The sequence below is a fragment of the Alligator mississippiensis genome, chromosome 8 (genome assembly GCF_030867095.1).
Source record: "Alligator mississippiensis isolate rAllMis1 chromosome 8, rAllMis1, whole genome shotgun sequence".
In the NCBI taxonomy this organism is placed as follows: Eukaryota; Metazoa; Chordata; order Crocodylia; family Alligatoridae; genus Alligator; species Alligator mississippiensis.
The window spans coordinates 49665244-49685749 of NC_081831.1; the positions used below are offsets into that span (position 1 = coordinate 49665244).

Sequence of the window (20506 nt, forward strand, 5' to 3'; positions counted from 1 at the left end):
ATATGAAACTGGATGCTTATCTTGCTGGGATCCTATGACCCCAGCTGACTTCCTGCCCTTTGAGCAGGGGGCTGGACTCAATGATCTTCCGAGGTGCCTTCCAGCCCTAATGTCTATGAAATCTATGAAATCTATACACACTATTGTTTGTTACGTCAGAGCTCTTTGCTGAGAAAAAAAATCATAACAGAAGCCAAATATCTTTATCACATGATTTTCTGGTTTTTAAAAATATGTATTCATTTGATTTTTTAAAAAATACATTGACAACATATTTAGAATAAATCTAGATATTATATTCTTTGACAATTCCTCTGAAAATTTGAAACCAACATATTTTGCTATTAAAATCTGGTTCTGCCCATCACATTCTCATACTATTATATTATTATATTGTATGGTTCCTCATAAAAAGTTACACTGGTGGCACTCTTTCATATTTTTGAAAGAATAATTAGTGAGGTTTCCCATCACCAATATTTCAAAATAAGTTCTTAATTCAAGTCGCTAAGGGACCCACTGATTTGAAAAAGACATTTTGCTGTAGGAAATAAGTGAGATAATAATTATGTTCAGTTGATATTTTTTTTCACGGAAGCCCCAATAATAGGACAGTTGGACAATTACAGTTGGACAATTACAATTGGAAATGCCTTGAATATTTGTATATGATTTCATTTCAGGACAGGACTTTCAGGGTTAAGGATTGATTGAAGGATTTCTTTTCCATGTCCTCTTATATGTACCTTGTTTTAAGGAGACAAATATTTGTGCAGGGCACTGTTGGTGCCTGCCACTTTCAGGGCTTGGTCAGACATCCAACAGGTGCCCGATGGCAGCAGCCATTTTGAGAACTTAGTATATAAAGGCTGCAGTCTGCTCCTGCCAGTGCAGGCAGAAAAATCACCAGGCTGAGCAGCATGGAACATCTAGAGGTAAGAGCAGGAGGCTCTTGGTTTTTGGCATAACCTAAAACTGCACCCTGCTGGGGATGGGTGGCCTAGTGGGGTTCCTGGTGGCGTGGGAGACCCAGGAAATGCCAGACCAGTTACCACCCCAGTGAAAGATGGGTCAGGGCACATTAATAATCCAAGGTCCCACAACTGGGTGGGTAACCCCATAGTAGGCCTACTCCTACTTTAGACTAGACATTAGGAAGAATTTCTTCACAGTTAGAGTGGCCAAGGTCTGGAATGGGCTCCCAAGGGAGGTGGTGCTCTCCCCTACCCTGGGGGGTCTTCAAGAGGAGGTTAGATAGGCATCTAGCTGGGGTCATCTAAACCCAGCACTCTTTCCTGCCTATGCAGTGGGTCAGACTCGATGATCTATTGAGGTCCCTTCCGACCCTAACATCTATGAATCTATGAATCTACGAAGGATCCAGTAGGGGCCCAGACAGGAGGATTATGGGTCCTAGTGTGGGGCCAGAGATGCTAAGAACTGTGATGTGTTACATCTCAGCTCTGTGTTCTTGGGCAACCCTGGCACAGGATGCAGTCTGTCTGACTCACAAAGACTCACCCCCCACTCCCTCCCTCCCCTCCTCCACCTAAATGAAAGTGATTAAGATGCAGTGAGAGACGCACCTAAGACCCTCACCAGATAAGGGTGATAAGAGTGAAAACAACTGCCCTAGGTCTCATTTACATCCGAGATGGAACCAGATGACCATTCATTTACATGAGAGATGGAGAACAGAAAGCCTGAAGCAGAGACTGCAGTGAATTCTGGGGCCAGAGAAGCAGGAGAGCACTGCATGATCGGGAATCTGTGCTTCAAATGTTAATCAACCCATGTTCACACACACCCACCTCAGCATTTATCAGACCAGTTCTAATCTGGATTTAGTAATGACTCCCTCCCCCCCCCCCCCAGACACACACACACAGCTAAGTTTAATAGGCATCTCGGGCCGTACATTCCCCGGTCCCACTATGGGAGGCCTATTTAAACTTGATTGACTAAAACTCGGTTGCCGGGTTAGGGAATGCTGAGGCAAGAGACCGAGTCAGAGGGGGTATGGGCAACATTGGAACAATGGTTAAGGGTTCATCACAGCATCCAGCCTGCTGGAGCCCTAATCCCAGGTGTTGTCATATCTTTCCCGAGACGACTGGTGGGAGTCCTCTCCACAAAAGGTTATGAGCACCCCAATAATTGTCTTAAGTCTGTTAAAAGACTATAGTAAGATCTGGAAAAGTCATGCTAAGCTGAGGCTTGTGCACAACAAGTAAAAATCCAAAATCCTGATGCTGCAAGCTATCTATTGTTCCTGAAGAAACCATGAGATATCCCATCAGTATATCTGCCATCCATTGGAATTCCAAGCTGTCTCCCAAGTATTTGGGTTACTCCCTAATCTTAAGTGTTTCCTGATTATCAATCAGTTTCCTGAGACGGTCCAAACCAGATAACCCCTTGTCAATAGAAAAGACAATGATTTACACTACTGAGGGTGCTTTGAAGCAGCTGAACTGAGGGTATAAAAATCTGTAAGTGTGTGTGCTGCAAAAAAAAAAAAAAGGAAGAAGAAGCAGGAGGAAAGAAGGAGAACAAGAAAGAAGAAGAAAACTCCTGTGCTGACATCATCCGCTGTCGTTCTTGGGATGCTGGAAGAACAGGTCATTTCGCTCTTCAAGGATTGTGCTACGGACTGTGCCTGTCAGCTTTGCAGCCTGAGTACCGTGGACTGGGTGAGATCCCAGCGCTCGCTCTCTCTCTCTTCTCTCCAGGCATAAACTTCTGAACCTGAACTGTATTAGTTAAGCTTGAGCTAAGTTTCCCCAAATACTTAGTGAAACCAGGGTAGTATTGTCATTGTTTGTGTTTGTTTTTCTTTTGCATGTCTATTACTACTAGTACTATTATATATTTCATATGCTTAGCAATAAATAACTTTTATAGTCAAACTGGTAATAATTGGGTATATTTTTCCTTCTCTGCTTCTCTTTCCTCCCGTGCTCTGCAGCAACGCTCCTTTTACCTATGCTAAAGATCCCTGTGAAGCCCAAATTATTGTGGGATCTGCTCATCAAGAGGCCAAAGATTGGGACGTGCTGAGTTTGAAATACATAAGGGGATCAGCTTGTACACGCTGATTGACCCAGTTTGACTCAGACGTGCCCTTATGAACTGAATGCTGGCCCATGAGGGTGTCAGCTGGACACCCAGCGGATTCAGAGGGATTCTGTTTACCTGTGTGCTTGTGTCTGACTGCATTTTACTGTTGCTCTTATGAACTGATTCTTGGCATATGAGGGTGTCAGCCTGTCCATGCTGATCAGCCCGGCCAGGTCAGGCGTGTCACGTTAATTTGTGTGTGTTTGTGTGTATGACTGATTTGGTGACTGGAGGAACCCAGTCCCATTGAGATTGAGTCCTGCAAGATAGCTCCACTGGGGGTGAGGGCTTGCAGAAGGGAGAGATACAGCTCCGTATAGCAACACAAGCAGCACATTGACAGAATCACCAAGACCCTAGAAACTATCCCTAATAAATGAGCACACCCCAAAGTAATGGGCAAATTTGGTAACAGATGCCATCTGTGAGGTGTGGGCTGCAGTGTACAGGAGGCTTAGAGCTGCAGATAGCACCCCCTGGCATCGGGGTTGGGAATGGGCATCTTCCTTTCTTATACCATCAGTTTATGGAAACAACAAAGTCATGGCAGGTGAGACTGGGCAGACTGCCCCACAGAGACAGGTGGGCAGGCTGGCATGAGACCTGGCCCCTAGAGGTGCCCCCATCACAATACTTAAGGTATATAACTTGCACTGAAGAATGGGATTTAGACAAAATGCTTCTAGACATATGTCTGTATGAGGTAACATTTATCACAAGTGCTCACAGGCTACTTACAGAAGTTAGACTCAGTTCTAACCCTTAGTATGTGTCTTCATGTTGCCAGACTATAACCAGGCACCAGGATGATGGACAAAACTTTAGCCAGGCACTGTAAAGAATATGTCCAAGCCCCATATCCAAAAGAATATTATGAATTAGGAAAACTCTCATATTAAAGAGAGCTCTTTAAAGGGAACAAAGGCTGTGCTCCTCATCTAACTTCATAATATATATACTTTTTTATCCACCAAATACTTTACCTTTGACTTTTAACTATAACTGAAACAAACAGAGCTGGAACCACTGCAAACTTACCAAGTCATTCTGAATTACATCAACTATAAAACCTTCTGGCAAAAAAGGAAACAGATTTGAACAAGGGGGCTTCTAGTGTATCAAAAGAAACTAAAACCACATTCACCGCTATTAAACAAGAAATATCTTGGGATGCTTTGCCAGATGAATTTGCTGTGTGTGCACAGAGTAATGAGTTCCCAGATTACAACGCAAATGCATTCACTGATCAGTGAGCAAGACATTCTGCTGCTCCCAACTGATGTGTGTTAATTTACACCAATGAGTAATCTAAGTGAAGTATGCTACAATTTTATTTTCCAATGGTTGTCTTCGCTGTATAAATGCAAAGCACAACTCAGTTTATACTTTGTTGTATTTCCTGCCATCATTTTTCCCTTAGATACATACCATACTAGGAGTAGTTAAAGGATATGCAAACAGCTATGTTTTTCCAACTGAAGACATCATGCCACATAGCAATTATACATGGCAGTTAAGTTATTGAAATAAGATACAAGTTGTAGGAGAATGCATCTTCACACTGCAGAAACACTAATTATTCTTCCTATCAAGTTTAAAACTGAACTGTCAGATAATTAGTAAGCTCTGAAACAGGTGACTAAACTTTCTGCAAGCTTCACACTCAAAAAGAAATCAGGTGTCTGCTCAATCCCTGTGTAGTGCAATGTGTCAATGACATTCAGTTGTCAAAGTGGATATTATTAGACTCCGCCTGACATTTCAGAAGCCTCTTAAATGATCCTTTCTTTCCTCGGATCTACAGTTGCAGAAACTGGGTTAAAAAAACCTGTAACAGCTCCGAACTTGAGCCTTGTTTTAAGCAGCAAGGGTAGCATTTGTGTATTGTGCCTAACCCTATTATTTCTCATATATCAATTTCACCTTTATAGCCATGTCATGGCTAACTGTATATTGCACTCTCACTATCTCCTGTATGTACTCCTAATTTTGATAAAGTGTAAATAACAGGCCTGAGTTAATAAAGAGAAGATACATGAACTAGTCATAATTTTAAAAAAAATATTTCATTGTTATTGAGTTTGTGACACCCTTCATAGTCATGTTCTGTACTTTACTTCTGTTAATATTCATAAATGTGAATGTTAACTTCAGATATTTATAGATTTATCAAAAACAAATAACAAATAAACTCAACTGGAAAACTCAAGATTTGCAATGGCACTAGTTCAGTACTTAAGAAATCAGACCAAAGATAGTTCAGTATTGTTTCAAGTATCATAGCAGTGTGGCACCTTGTAAACTATTTAGAGAGGCCTGAGCTTTTATAGGCTGCATCTGATGAAGTAGACTATGAAACTATGAAACTGTGAAAACTATGAAAACTCATGCCCCTCTAAGTGAGCTAATCTATAAGGTGCCACATTACCCTGCCTTTTGCCTAACTTCAGACTAACACAGCTAACTACCTTTCTCTAGTCAAGTACCATGTAAGTCAAGCAAACTAGACAAAACAGTTCCAAAGTTTATCTACTTAAGATCCTCAATTTATTATATGTGAACAATTCATAAATAAAAACATTTTTGTGAGAAAATCCACAGACACTTTAAACAACAATAAAGAGATCTATATACGTCCACGAACATTTTGCCAATACAGAAAAATCTGAAAGTTCACAAATAAATTATTCATTACAAATTAACTCACTTCTATTAAACAAATCTGAGAAATGCCATATACAACTGACATAATATCGCCTAATAATGTTATTAAGCGCTCCAAGGATATTATTAAAATAAATTAACTTTATTTCCATTGTTGAGTAAGATTTAAATTTCAAGTGCAGTCTTTGTTTAAATTGTTGGAGGCATTAGGATCTTCATTTATATTGTGAAATGGCAGAATGTGTCATTTTTTCTTCTCCATCTTCAGAAAAAGTTGTCATAGCTACAAAGAAACTAACTGTAACAGTGACATTGCCTACCTTCTCTTTTTTTTTCTTTTCTTTAAAGTCAAATACACTGTTGTAAACTGACCCTTAACACAACTTGAAATGTCAGTTTTGCCTAGGACTTTCAGGAGTCATCACTCAGCTTCTACTGGTAGTTTTATAACTGAACAGTATAACATATTCAGTGGCTTTCTGCGTACTTACTGCACACCATAGTTTCCTTCAATGCAGCTCAGGGGACCTTTAATCTTTTAAGAACTGCAGTGACGTTTATGTTGCCTAGAGAGTCTTACTATGATTACAGAATGCAAAATTAGGAAGGGGGAGGGGGAAATGTTAAATGCTATACATTCCTTCAGGAAACTAAGATTGGATAGAGAAGACTGTTAGGGATAACCAATCCAAAAGCACCATAGGAGTCTAGCACATTGGACCCTAAAACATCACAGCTAATACAGGTGCAAACCAGCAATTCAGAATGATAAGAATTATTTGTGTTTTGTTACTTTTGTCTTTAAACATCAGCTATTAGCAGCCTAAGCCCTATTTCCTTGTCTTCATTTCCCATTAAACTAATCACAGCTTTAAATTACCCTACATTATACTTTTAACATTTATGGACAAATGTGACTGGATATCATCACTTACTGGACTCTGGGTCTGAATTGCCATCTCCCTCTGTTCGACTGTTTGGTGAAGCCTGTTCATAGTACTCCTCTTGGGGGAAACCGAGTGGCAGAGGATGTGATGTGCTAGCATTGCTGTTGGGTTCATGGTCTCCAAGCCCACTGTCATTGCAGCTTTCCTGGGAGCCGTCTGGCAGGTGAAATGTGACACGGCGCTGTGACTGCAAGTTAGGAAGGAAAATTATATGGTTTCAATCTGAATAATTGCTTAATGCATCCCATTTAGGAAATGTATTATTTCACGTATCTGATGAGGACACATTAACTTTCCCTACAATTGTGCACAATTTCAAGCTTTCATAAATGGGTAACTCCACTTTCAAACCAGCTTCACCTGACAGCAGAGTTCTTTCTAATTTTTAAAACTATAAACCAGGATGCAAAATGAAAGATACCTTATGCTAAAGAGATGCTGCCAACCTTCAAAGGCCTTTGATGCCTTCTGTGATCAACTTGTTGGGTTTTTTCAGCCATTTGTTATTCAATTTATTTCACTATTTATATCTCGAGTTTTCAAAAAAATATTTTTCCCAGTATAAATTATTCCCATAATTTAAGGCCAGAAGAAAGCAACATGTTTCTCTAAGTGATGCCATTTCATCTGTCAAAATCAGAGTAATAACAAACAACAAGCCTTATAGGTTAAAAAACCCAATGACATTAAAAAAAAATAAAAACCCTAACTAAACAAATGAATTAAAAGTAGCACCAATGGTATACCTCCCTCCTAATATTTCATAAGTATGCTTTTTTGTTTGGATGTAATCTGTACAGAAGATAGCTGTATCTTTTTACTAAGGTTGGTATTTTGGAAGGGAAAAAGTACAAAAGCAATGTAGCCAAAGCAAAAGACTTTGGTACAACAAAAATACGAATTGCTGGCTTGAGGGCCAAATTTTAAAAGTGCCCAATTCTTTTTTTCCCTAGCGTGTTTGAAAATTGATAAAAAAATCAATTTGCCTAAATTAAAAATAAGCCCAACTAAACAAGTTTTAGCCTTCATGATTTTGCCTTTGAAAACATGAACCTTAAGACTCAAAACAGAAGGCAATTTAAAATATTGCCACAATAATATATGTTTTGATTTGCATTTTTAATTAATCTCATGCCCTTTTTGTATGTTGACCTGTTTCAAAATGCTTGGGTCTAATAGTGTTAGAACTCAGATACTAGATAAAAAAGAATGTAGCCATAAAAAATATAGTTTACAAGCTTAATGAATACTGTCAATAAACAAAGATATTTCTCTGTAAAAATGGATTCCACCTTATTTTTTTAATCTTGTAGCTTCATATCTTCTTTAATGCCATGTAAATCAATCATTTTAACAGATTAAATATTTCACAAGCATTATTGTGTAGAAAAAAAATCTTGATGCGTGATTGTTTGACGAAAGAAAATCACGGCATAGTTTATATTAATTTTGCACATGCCCTTGTGTTAAGTGGTAATGCTTTGGTCACTCAGTTTTACTGAATTTCTCAAGCAATCTGAACATCTTGTGGTAGTAAATATTAGGTTTATTACTTCCCATGAGAGGTAACCAAAGACTAATTTAGATCATAAGTTTATCTTTATCTATACAGGCTGGGAAAGGGCTTTAACCACACATGGAGAGTTAAGGAGTTATATGCAACAGAGGGAAGCAACTATCTGGGGCAGGGATATGTAAATATATCATAAGAGCACACTCCTTATTCAATAATACACAACAAAATTCCCTTCCAATACAGTGAAATTTCTAAAGTAACTGGTATTTTAAAGTATGGTTTCACTTATACAGCACCAGTTCTTTGCCTTTGATTTGCTGTAGAAAGACATTACAGTAATTGCAACATTTGACCTTTGCAAACTAACCTACTACTTTTGTTGGAAGTACAGAGGCAAGAAGGACATGAAATCCACAAGTCTCCAGCAAGTAGTCCTGTGGATATTGAACCTTTGGTGCATTTGGAGATCAAGGGTAAGATCTAATGACCAACAAAGAGTGTGAGACACAGAGAGGCAATTTAGGCCCCTAATCCAAATGTTAATAGTGAAAAACCCATCTCAGTTGTCATCTAACCCTGGCAGCAAATCCCTCATAGACTCCTAACCCTGGCAACAACTAGAGTCAATGCCACTGTGCATATTCATAACTACTCAAGTCTTGATGGGGTTAACCAGCTTGGTACAGAATCCTGATCTGGTTACAGAAATGATATGTTCTTTTGTCTTAATTTTCTGAATGGGCTCCATCTGATATTTCTACTTTTTTTTCTTATAACCTGTTTTGGTTTAAATATGGAATTTTAAACAAGCTCTTTTACATCTTCTACTTAATTCTGCTCTGTATGTTTCTCTCGCAGAAACCTAAGGGTGGGCACTATAATACCCAAAACCTTCTCTATGTCTATTCCAACCTTTGGCCAAATAGAAGGTATCACTCAAAAGAATTCTTGTGTCACTCAACCAGGAATTTTCAAATCATGCCAACTACACATGAAAAGGATGGAACTCTACTAAAAAAATCTCATCCTGACCTCCTCTGAGCTAGCCTTAATTCTCCATATACTCCTTTTCTCCTTTGTTTTTTCGTCTTTATTGTTTACATACATTCCCTCCTAATCTATAGTATAATAGACTATATACGGTACCAATATACAAGATCCTGAAGGAGGAAAAAAAACCCTAGGCAGAACTTAGTCCAAAATCCTTATTTAGTCTATCATTAAGAAAACAAGTTATTACCACAGTTTGGCCACGGTTTTTCTCAATGTGGATCCTATCACACAGTCCGTTCACGAGCATTTCATCAAGGATGGTGATCCATGGCATGATCCACAGCACCTGGCAACTCAAGGAAACTATTTCTATGAAATGTACTATATAACTAGAAATGCTCGGAAAGGTTAAGCCTACTCCGAAGCACAATCTATTTGGCAAAGTCATACTAAATGACAGATGAACTACTCTTCTAAAGTATGTCAATAGCTAGAGTAATTTTCAAATGATATTATTCCAAGTTAGTCCCAAATTTAGTTTGGGAGCAAAAAGCAAAAATGAACAATCCTCCCTCCCCCACAACTTCAAAAAATGTTAAACTAATCCAATGGATGCTAGCATTAAAAATGGGCAGGGGAAACGGCTTCTTTTAAATACATACTTCTCATTGTTCATAGCTGAAACAGTGCAATATTGAGTTAGTACCTGAGCATGAAATTGATTAGAAACTCTCCAGGCTTACTTCTATTATTTGTCCAAAAGAACTGGAAAGAAAAATATTTCTAAAGAGCTTAGTTGCCTAAATTATGGTAATGTAGTCTCATAAGTAAAAGAAACTACCTTAAAAAGAATGTGGGCTAGATAGTCAGCTGAGGTAAAACTAAGGATGTGGGCCATAGTCTTTAATTTGACAATGTCCCTGCATAGTGTGACACACCAATACTACAATCTGATAACAAAGAAGTTACCTCTGGAGAAATGTATCAAGATAAGAGGAGAAAATGGTTATTTTTCTCATAGTACTAGCGCTGCCATTTCCTTAATTCATGCTGACATCAGGATGACAATCTGGAACAAGTCATACTAATAAAATTTTGCCAAAAGCTGGAACTATCTTCTGTCACATTTATTTTGGAAATTTCCTGCTTAAGGCATTTCAATTTCAATTTATAAGATCACAAAATATCCTCAGACTCCATTTGTTTTTTTCTATTCATCTTCAAAGGGAGTGAACACAGAAAGTGGCAAGGATCATGGTTTGTTTTATTTATTTGATTACCAAAACAAATAAACAAAAGAACCCCCACACACCAAAACATACACTGAAAGAAAAAAGCAAAAAAAACCCCAAAAAACCAAAACCCACTTTATTTTTATTTGCTTTAGAAAATATTAATATAGGAATTTAAAAGCACCTGACCTACAAACAATTACAGTAATTGAAAAGAATTGAGATTTAAAAAAAAAATTGAGCAGCATTTTGAATTCATTTCCCTGGTATATTTAAATTTGCTTTTAATGATGAGAAAAGAGAATGAGAATCACTTTTGCTTCCAGAGACATCATGAGGGTAATCACAAATTTTGTCAGAGGTGTCATGTAGCAACTAAAAATGAATGCACTCTGTAAAGCAGCCTGTCACTGGTAGGATCAAATTATTTAAAAAAACAAAACAAAACACACTTTGCCCCCATTATTCAAAGCTATATGAAGACTGATCAAAGTCTCCAACTACTCTGTGTTCAATCTTTCACAGCAATAATTAGACTGAAGCAGTGGGAATAATAGAAGAAGGGTCTCAGTAAATAGCTTTCTATACATTTGGTGGGATGATTCCTGGAATTATGCACTAGGGGTTAGCTAATTTATAATCAAAAACTGAAAAAGATAATAGGGGAAACAAGCAGATACCAACAGAGTAGTATTAAACTATTAACCTTATTATCTTCATTCAGTGAAGCAAATTAATATCACTTTAAAATAAGATTGTAAGGAAAAACAGACTTTAATGTTAGTAATTTTTAGTTTATGTTGAATTAATTACGTTCCTTAGATGACAATTCTGATTTAAACTACAGTTTATTCAAAGACATGCTCTAAGATACTATGAAAATGAATGAAAGGATTATTTTTTATCCTTTTCTTCAATGTTTTGTTCCCAATGGACAAACAAAATAACGTTTTTTTATACTAAACCCTATTATTTTGCCATCATTATGCACTTTTTCATTTGCTAATACTTTTCATAGGTCAGAGAATTGTGACATACATACCAAAAGCATCTTGACTATGTAATAATTTTCAATTAAAACCAATGGTTCATTAAGACACTGCCCAGAAAAGCGCCTGAATCAAGTCATAATGTCCAGCTGAGTTCTTCCCATTTTAAGTACTATTTTACAGAATACTTAACTGTAGTTTTTTGTTCCACTTCTCTATGAGATAGATGCACAGTACCAAATCATGTTTTCAAATATTATCAGAGTAAAAAATTTCAAGAATTGCATAAAAACAAACACCAAAATATATGCGAGTCAAAAGTACCCAACATCAAAAATTGTGGGGGGGGGGGGGGGGGGGGGGCGGGGAGAGTGGAAATCACTATGGCTAGACTCAAGAAAGGAAATTCAGCATTACTTCTTTGTCTAGGTTAAATAGAAAGGGCTTCAATACAACTCCCAGCCCTCTTCTTTTACATATATTTTCCAGCTCAAAGCAATTCTAAAATGTTTTTATTTACAGTAGAGGTGCATCCAGACGGCCACAGATGTGCACTATGTGGTGCTGCAGACACCACACCACACATGCTAGTGTTCCCTGCACTGCCAGTTTGCCAAAAAAAAAAAAGCTGGGTGGCATACATGGTGGCAGTGTGCACCACCCAAAACTGGAGCCTGGCCAGCCGGAGCCATACTCCAGCAGCTAGCCAGGCTTCCTGCTGCAGGAGTGCTGTGGCTGCTGCTCCTGGAGGCCCCCAGGACCCCAGGTAAGGCTGCTGGGGCCAGCACAGTTGCTGACCCCAGTCTCCCCTACCTCATCTGGGGTTACCTGCCATGTGCTAGAGCTCACACAGCACAGGTGCCCCCCAGGAATAGTAGCAGCAGCACAAGGTGTGCTATTTGTCTCCAGGGAAATGCAAGTTCCCAGTCATCTGGACATGCCCTATGAGTTCAAATATATCACATCAACCTAGGAATATTTACAAGTCATTACTTTAAAGATACAGCATATCCCTTGAGTTGCCTTATTTTTGTTTTTGAAAATGTAATGTTACCTTATTTAGTGAAAAACTAATTTAGTTATTTTCTGTTTAATTCATTGAATCAAATGTGAATTTTGGCTAAACTATAGTGTGAATTTAAACCAGGTTTCAGTTTGAACCTCATGTCTATGTAATGCAACAGAAGGAACCCTAACAAAAATTGCTGCTTCAACCCTGTAATTTCTGTTTGTGCTATGGGATATTATTTGTAAGGCCTTGATTTGAAAGACCTTAAAGTGATAAATAATTGACCAGTTCTCCTGCTGCTCCAATGATCAATTATTTTCACTCTTAAAACATGTATCTAGTCTAGTCAGTTTCTACTCTAGTTTGTTTACTTCAGCTTCCAACCATTGAACTGCATTATCCTTTTCTTCTTCTCTATATACCTGTAGGCTCTGATCATGTAACATCTTTATTTTCTCTTGGGTAAACAAAATTGACAAATCTTCTTTAATATCTCATAATAAAACATATTTTCCAGACTGTGAATCATTATTGTGCTTCTTTTCTCAACATTGTGCCATTTTTTTGAAGTGTGGCCACCAAAACTGGGCCCAGGATCACAGTAATGGTCTACACACATACACACACACACACACACAGACGCACACACACACACACACGATCCTCCTTTTCATTTTATTCCTTATAGAATCACTACAGTACAGGATAACATCATCACCCCCCTCTCCCACCATTCACATCAGTGTAACCTCCATTCTTTGAGCCAGATCCTATTTCACCTACCAGATTCCTAAATGCAGTCCTATTCCACAGCTCCCAAGTCACTGAAAAACCATTAGCTTACTTTGTTTTATAACATGATGTCAGCTTAGCTCCAAGATTAAATTTTTTAAAATGTACATGGGACATATTTATGTTTTTCATTAACAATTTTTCAGGGATTTGAGCACGGTGGAATATAATCACACTTAAGCAGTTTAGCCCACCTTAGGGCCTTATTACACCTTACACCATGAACTGCATGCATGTTGATCAGTGTTAGTGCTAGTTCAAGTTTGGAGCACTCACACTTCAGGCCAGCAGGGACCTGGAAAACTGAAAGGTAAGAATCCCACCCCCATCCCATTCCTGGTTTCTCCTGTGCCCACTGCCTCCTGGTACTCCTCCCTGCCCTGCATACCCCCAAGGCTCCCCCTCCACTGTTTAATTGTGGGTACCCACCTTGTCTTTCCCGTGGGAGCAGGCAGGGAAGAGTTAACCCCCATTGCTACTCAGTTGCTCCTGCCTGCACAGGCTGCCACTGGGTTCCACAGCCCCTGAGCTACACAGAGCCTGCCAAGCCCCAAACACGTCAGCTTCTAGTGCCCCATGCACTGTTGCACTTTGTTAAGTAGCAAACTAAAACACCTCAGAGGTGTTTTATCTTGCTATGTAACAAAGTAATTTAAAGCAGAATACACCGTCGAGTGTGCAAACAGCAACACCATTAAAGCAGTGCAAAAGGGCATTTAAGTCACTTTAAAGGCCAATTTTGTGGCATGTACAAAAGCCGTAAGTGTCTAAAGGATGGAATAGTATCTAGTCCTTTGTTTCTAAATATATCACTTGGATTTGACTGTATTCAACCATACTGAATATTGTTCAAATGCACCCACCGTACCACATGTTCCAGTCAGTCAATACAACCGATCTGTCCCCATCATTATTCAATAGGTTGAAACTGATCAATCCTCATCAAACTCCAACAGGTTTTGAATCATTTGATTTTTTTTTTTTTTTTGCCAGCAATGTTTTTACATTTTCTATCAGCTCGGTCTTAAAGATTCTGAATAACATGGGGCCTTGAACAGATAATGTTGGGACCCAAGGACAAGGTTCCTTTGTTGGATGACAGTTTCCTAATTAGAGGATTTCTAAGATTAATCAATTACCTAGGTTTTAATCCATTTATTATGTTCTGTTTTGATTTTATAGAATGTTGTTAAAAAATAGCTAGCCAGGTCTAAGGCAGTTAGTATAGAGTAACATGGAAGAGTTAACATGGAAAAATCATTTCTAGTGTTCTGTAAATTCAAACCCTAGTTTCCTGTACATTAGTTTTTCCATGTAGACAAGGCTGAAGTCAAATACCTTATGGAAGCCTAAGTTATATTGTGTCAGTATTTTCCACCAAAATTGCATTCTCATAAAAAATAATGCATTGGTTTAACAAGAACCAAGTTCCATAAAAGCATGAATAACTGAATGTCTTTCATTAGTATACTACACTGTAACTTCTTAGTAATCACTAATTTTTCCATTATTTTGTCCAGGATCAATGTCCAGCTAACTGACCCTGTTTGACCTTTTTAAATATTGGCACAAAATCTCTTTTTTTCCACTCCTCTAATACTTCCCAAGGGTCCACACTTTGGTAAAAGTCAACATTAATACTACAGGGAGCTTATTCTCATAAACAAAATGTCCAGTCCTGATGATTTAAACATAATTAACCTTAGCACTTTCTGTCTAACATTAGTTCCTGTCTTACATTATTGTGCTTCTTCCCAAACAGAATTGAAATAATTGCTAAATGTCTCTTTTTTGCACTGTGATTAATCATTTTCTACCGATACAATTATAGGACTTTATTTATTCCAAGAATATTTTCATGTGTTAATCCCTTTAAAAGGAATATTCCTTCTCTTTCTAGGAACTATACTTACTGCCTGCAAGAAGGATATTACACCAGTTTGCCAAAATTACAGAGGAGAATTGTGTGGGAAAATCATATAGAGTTGACTGGCCAGATGATGAGAAAAAAATAGAGCTGCTTCATTCTAAGTAGGATTTTTATTTCATAAAATGAAAAGAAAATATTTATCAATATATTAGTCATAGCTACAACACAATGCAAAAGTAAGGTACAATTTGCATTTTTTATGAAAAGGTATTTTCATGTACTTTTAAACTTTTTTTTTAATTTAGGGTAAAAATGGTGACATAGCCACACTCTACATCACTGTGAAATCTAACTGTGAAATCAACAGTGAAATTTAACTGTGTGTTGAGCACATGGCTCAGTACAGGCGGTTGCCTCACCGTGCTTTAGTACTTCTAAAAGGAAGTAGTAAAGCACAATGCCATAGCAATGTCACCGTACGGCGATGTGTCGATGTGCCCAATATTAATGAGACCTACCCTTCTAGGCAGCAGAGTCCCTTTGCAATATAGGACTTATGTGCTTGTGTAAATATTTCCCTGTCAGTTATTTATAAAGGAAAACTAATACATCATGAGCAGTTGAACTGTGCCTTCACTGGATATTCCAGAAGTGTAACCCTAATTAAGCCTTTGTTCCATGTAAGTAAGTAACACAGAAGTGCTCTCTGCCATCTGTTTTGTTAAGGAATGAAGACTTGCAGAGATATAATCCTTTACAGAGGTAACATGCACTGGTTAGGCTGATGTTCCATTCTTCCTCTGGAATCCTGTCACACAGCCATTAAACAAATTCATTGTCATCAATTTGATCAAAGCTGTATTTCACTGATTTTCAACTAAGTAGCTAGTGGGACTCATCTCAAGAACAATCTAATTCTCACTAGTGCCAAAAATTTATGTCTGATGTGTTAATAATAATTTTTTCCAACAACATTTACCAATTAAATTATCATCTTTCATACTTTTCAACATCACAGAAAACAAAGAACTGAAATAAAAGAGCAAATAAAAAAGTAAAAACATTTATAATTTAGCCCTTGAAAGGGAGCTATTGTATGCTAATTGGATGTCAAAATGATAGCTGAAAGCACACATTTTAAAGTTTAATGCATGTAAGAGATCTCAAGTTGGCATGTGATTAATTTAAAATTGCCTGTGAAAAAATACATGTACTAGTTCTTCTGTTGCTAAAACTTACTGTAGTTAGAGCTGTGAAGTAGTATCTACTCTTTGTTTTCAGATGCTCTTAATTTACCAAATTTGTTACTTTAGGATTGCAATCTTGTATGCTTATTTTCTGATGGAATTTTATTTAATTTTATTTTTTGGAAGTATGAGAAAAAAAAATTAATTATTATTTTCCTCCTCATAAAACATTTCATTTAAAATGAATTGTCCTCTATTGAAAGACCCTGGCTTTAAATTCCTATGCTGAAAAAGAGAAGAATATATATTTTGAAAAATGTATGTAGCATGTCTTTTTTATCCTAGCATCACTCTTTAAACTTAGACTTTTCCAATGTGGTTTAAGTATATATATTTCTTTCATTCTTCATGCAATAGATACAGATTTATGGAGCAGCATACATTGTTCCAATGCAGTATTTATTGGACCCTGGTTTTCCATCATGACAGTCAAAGTTAAACCATTAAGTGGCTGCATGATGAGACAACTAGAGCTAGAAAGACTTGAAAGAAATTTAGAGAAGATCAAAAACCCATTTGCTGTTATTTTTCCATTCAATTTTTCATTTAAAGGTCAAACCCGTGTGAAGCAACACACATGCATGTAATTTCACAAACCAACACAAATATTCAGGAAAAAAACCCTAATATGCCTTCTCCGCACCCCCTCTTTCTGTCTTTTCAATAAAAGGAATAAGCAATTCTTCTCTTTTGTCTGTACCAGAGAAAAGGATCTTTGTGTAATTTTGCCCTCTGGTTTCCATTGGAAAGCAAAAAGGTATTGAATATAATTAATTACTTTGATTTATTTCATGTGATAACCAAAACACTTTCAGAGCATGAAATTCAACCACATTACAGAGGAGAGGTGCAGATTCCTAGGCACCATTTAATGCCTCTCAGAGGCGTATGTAGCAGTGGTTCTCAATTTTTTACAACTTGAGGCCTCACTCATTAGATTTGAGGCACCACAAAGAAAAGACTAGCTATTATTTTTTACGGCTGTGTGAAGCTTCAGTCCCTGATTCAATTTGGCAGCGATTCAGCCCAATTTGGTGGCCGAATCTCCAAATCTGAATCGAATCAGGAGACCCTTTAATCTCTCTGAATTCGAACCCTCTGAATCAATTTAGAGAGATTTGGAAAGATTTGGAGATTTGGACATAGACACAGCTTTAAATGTTTTTTCTACATACCTCAAGATACCAGGCAGCTCATGAATGCTGAGATGGTGGGGCAGATGGAGCATCCCACAGGAGCATGGGGGGCTCCCCAGCTCCTCAGCAGCAGACCTGGAAGTGGACCAGAAGCACTTCCAGTCCACTTCCGTGTCCACCAGGGAGCACACGGGGGGGGGTCACGCCCCCCTGGCTCAGCAAATGGTACCTCCTGGGTCTGAGGAGGCACCCAGGGTCCCCCTGTGGCCAATCGCTGAGCTGGAGGGATGCTGGGGGGCCCCCTCACATGCTCGGAGGTAAACCTGAAAGTGGACTGAAAGTACTTCCGGTCCACTTCCAGGTTCACCACTGAGCACACGGGGGGGGGGAGGGGGGGGCACCTTGTGCTCCTGTGGGACGCTCCATCTGCCCCAGCATTGCAGCATTCACGAGCCATGCTTGGTACCTTGAGGTATGTAGAAAATCATTTAAAGCTGTGTCTACGGCTGAACCACTGATTCTCCAAATCAGCATTGAATCTTCAGATTTGGATTTGGCCGAATCAAATTGGGGACAGTGATAGGAATCAATGGATCGAATCACTCCCTGATTTGGGCTGAATCCAAATCTGAATAAAATTCACCCATTTTGTGCGCATCTGTTATTTTTCACTCATTTTTTTTACTATGGAAAAACAAATAGAGCAGTTTTTCTGTTGCAAAGAACTCAGAAAGACCACAAAATGTAGAATATTTTTAATATTATGAATTCTTATTTGAAATCTTTGGGTTTACTTTGTGAATCATGTTTGTACACCTAATGGCATTAACACTGTATAGCACCATAGGGCACCTTTGAAAGGATCTCAAGACTCCATGGCACCCTGGTTGAGAACTGACACCATATAATGAAATCCTTGCCCCAATTAAGATAAGGCAATTAATAAAGTTCAGATGGACTTCAGTATGGGATTGAATGTATAGAAAGCCTTTTATAGGTCTCCTATGTCAGTTTAATTTTAGTACACAGATTTTTTTTATGTCATGCTTGATATTCCTGTGCATAGTTGGAGGGATTTTTTTGCTATAAAGAAAATAATTCACAAAAGTGGAAAGAAAATTTACACTATGAATATTAATATGTTAAGGGTTTTATCTGTCAAGCTGAGCACTCTTTTTTGGACTTGTTACCAGTAACTTGTTTGTATTTATGAGTGTATTTGATCAATATACTTATAGGTATGAATAAATGGGCTCTAATTTTTGGCATATTACCTATTAGCATTTTAATTGCACTTGTCTAGGGATGTATAAGACATCAGTAACAGTGACATTATTACAACATTTGATATAATCAAATCTTTAAATAGCCCAAATGGACAGTGACTACTGCTGCCATCAAAGGGTGTGTCCAGACGAGTGCAGCTATACGGTATCTGGTGCTGCAAAAACATCTGCGGCACCACATACCGCACCATCCAGTGTTCTCCACGCTGCAAGGATGCACTGCCTGTGCATGCACTGCTGGTTTTTTTCCATGGGTTTTTTTCCACCCCTTGGCTATTCCCCCGAAAACCCATGGGGAAAAAAAATGGAGCAGCGCATGCATAGGCAGCGCATGCCACTGAAAAAGTGGAGCTGGGCTGCCCAGAGCTGTGCTGAGGCTGCCATCCAGGCTCTGCCCAGCAAGATTGCTGCCCAGCACCCCAGCTGAAGCTGCTGGGGCCAGACCAGTGCTGGCCCCAGCCTCCCCTACTGCCCCTGGGGTAACTTGCTGCATGCCACATGGCCTGGGCATTACCTGGGGACAAGTAGCTGTGGCACAAAGTGCACTGCTGCTACTAGTCCACAGGGAACCAAGTGTCCACACTCATCCGGACATGGCCAAACTGTATAACAAACCCCCACTCCCTTTTCTTTTTTTTATTTTTGCAGCCATGTCCATAGCTAAGGGTACCCAAGTCTTTTTATACAAAGAGAAGGGATATGTTGAATCTATCTAAATGGCCTTTTCAGTAGACTTATAGACCCAAACTTACTAAAAGACAACTCAGATTTCTTTAGAGAGAAAAAAAAAAGCAGAGTACTCTTTTCCATGTCTTTTATAATGACATCTGCTTGCCACACTCATCTTCTTGTCCTTGGGCAAACATCCCATTTTACCATACCCTGAGATGAAAGTTTACAATGTGCTGTACAATGTTAGGTAACTATCTAGACTTCATTCTTAAAGTGATTACAGTTATAAGTCATTCTTGCCCCTTGGTTAAAAAAAAAAAAAATAGAAGAGAGGCAAAAATGAAACAAAACAAAACAAAGCTGCTGGCCTTTTCATGTCCTAGAAAAGAAATGACAGGATTGGCCCGTCAGTAAAATTCCCTGTATTTTTCATTTGGCCAGAAGTATAAAATGAGAATATTAAAGTAATTTCTTGTGTGTGCCTTGTCATTCTCACAGTTGCCATCAATTAGCATCATTTGCCTTGGCACTGGCTTCAATTAGCACCCTTGTTCTTATTCCCAGCAGCAAAGCTAAAAAGTGAATTGGCATAAAGACTAGAGCCCACTCTCTCCTAAGTAGGTGGTGGGACAAATTAAAATCTTCCCTTGGTTGGGGCCTGTACCAATGAACTCAAGAGGAATATTGCCATTGACATAAATGGGAACACAATCAGATACTTACAACTCTTTCTCTACCCTTTGTTGTGTAAATAAAGCTTGGCCCAATTTAAGTACCAATGCTGCCCATGCTATGCTTGTTCTGTGTACATATAAAGGACAAAAGCCTCTAGATATTTTATATCTGGCACCTTTCATCAGCACTAAATGCACAGAAAATCCATATAGCCAAGAGGCAAAGGCATAATGTTTTAAATGCAAAATGTTTTAAATAGTACCACTTAGTACTAAACAGTACCACCTAGGAGAAACAGATAACAGACTTTTTCAGGTGTAAAAAGTCTAGGTCTAGTAGACTAGCTTCAGTCAACAAC

At 38.4% G+C, this 20506-nt stretch overlaps 1 protein-coding gene across 3 annotated transcripts in view; it reads right to left on the reverse strand.

The window, feature by feature from the left end:
* Positions 1–20506, reverse strand: part of LOC102570037 (protocadherin-11 X-linked) — a 1294105-nt gene that overhangs the window by 389613 nt on the left and 883986 nt on the right. For 2 of the 3 annotated variants that reach the window (XM_019487929.2, XM_019487928.2), the window contains one exon: positions 6720–6918. In XM_019487929.2, coding sequence (XP_019343474.1) covers positions 6720–6918 — 199 coding nt within the window. Of the gene's footprint in view, positions 1–5677; positions 6919–20506 lie in introns of those variants that run through there. The other variant, XM_019487932.2, reaches the window with a different exon arrangement.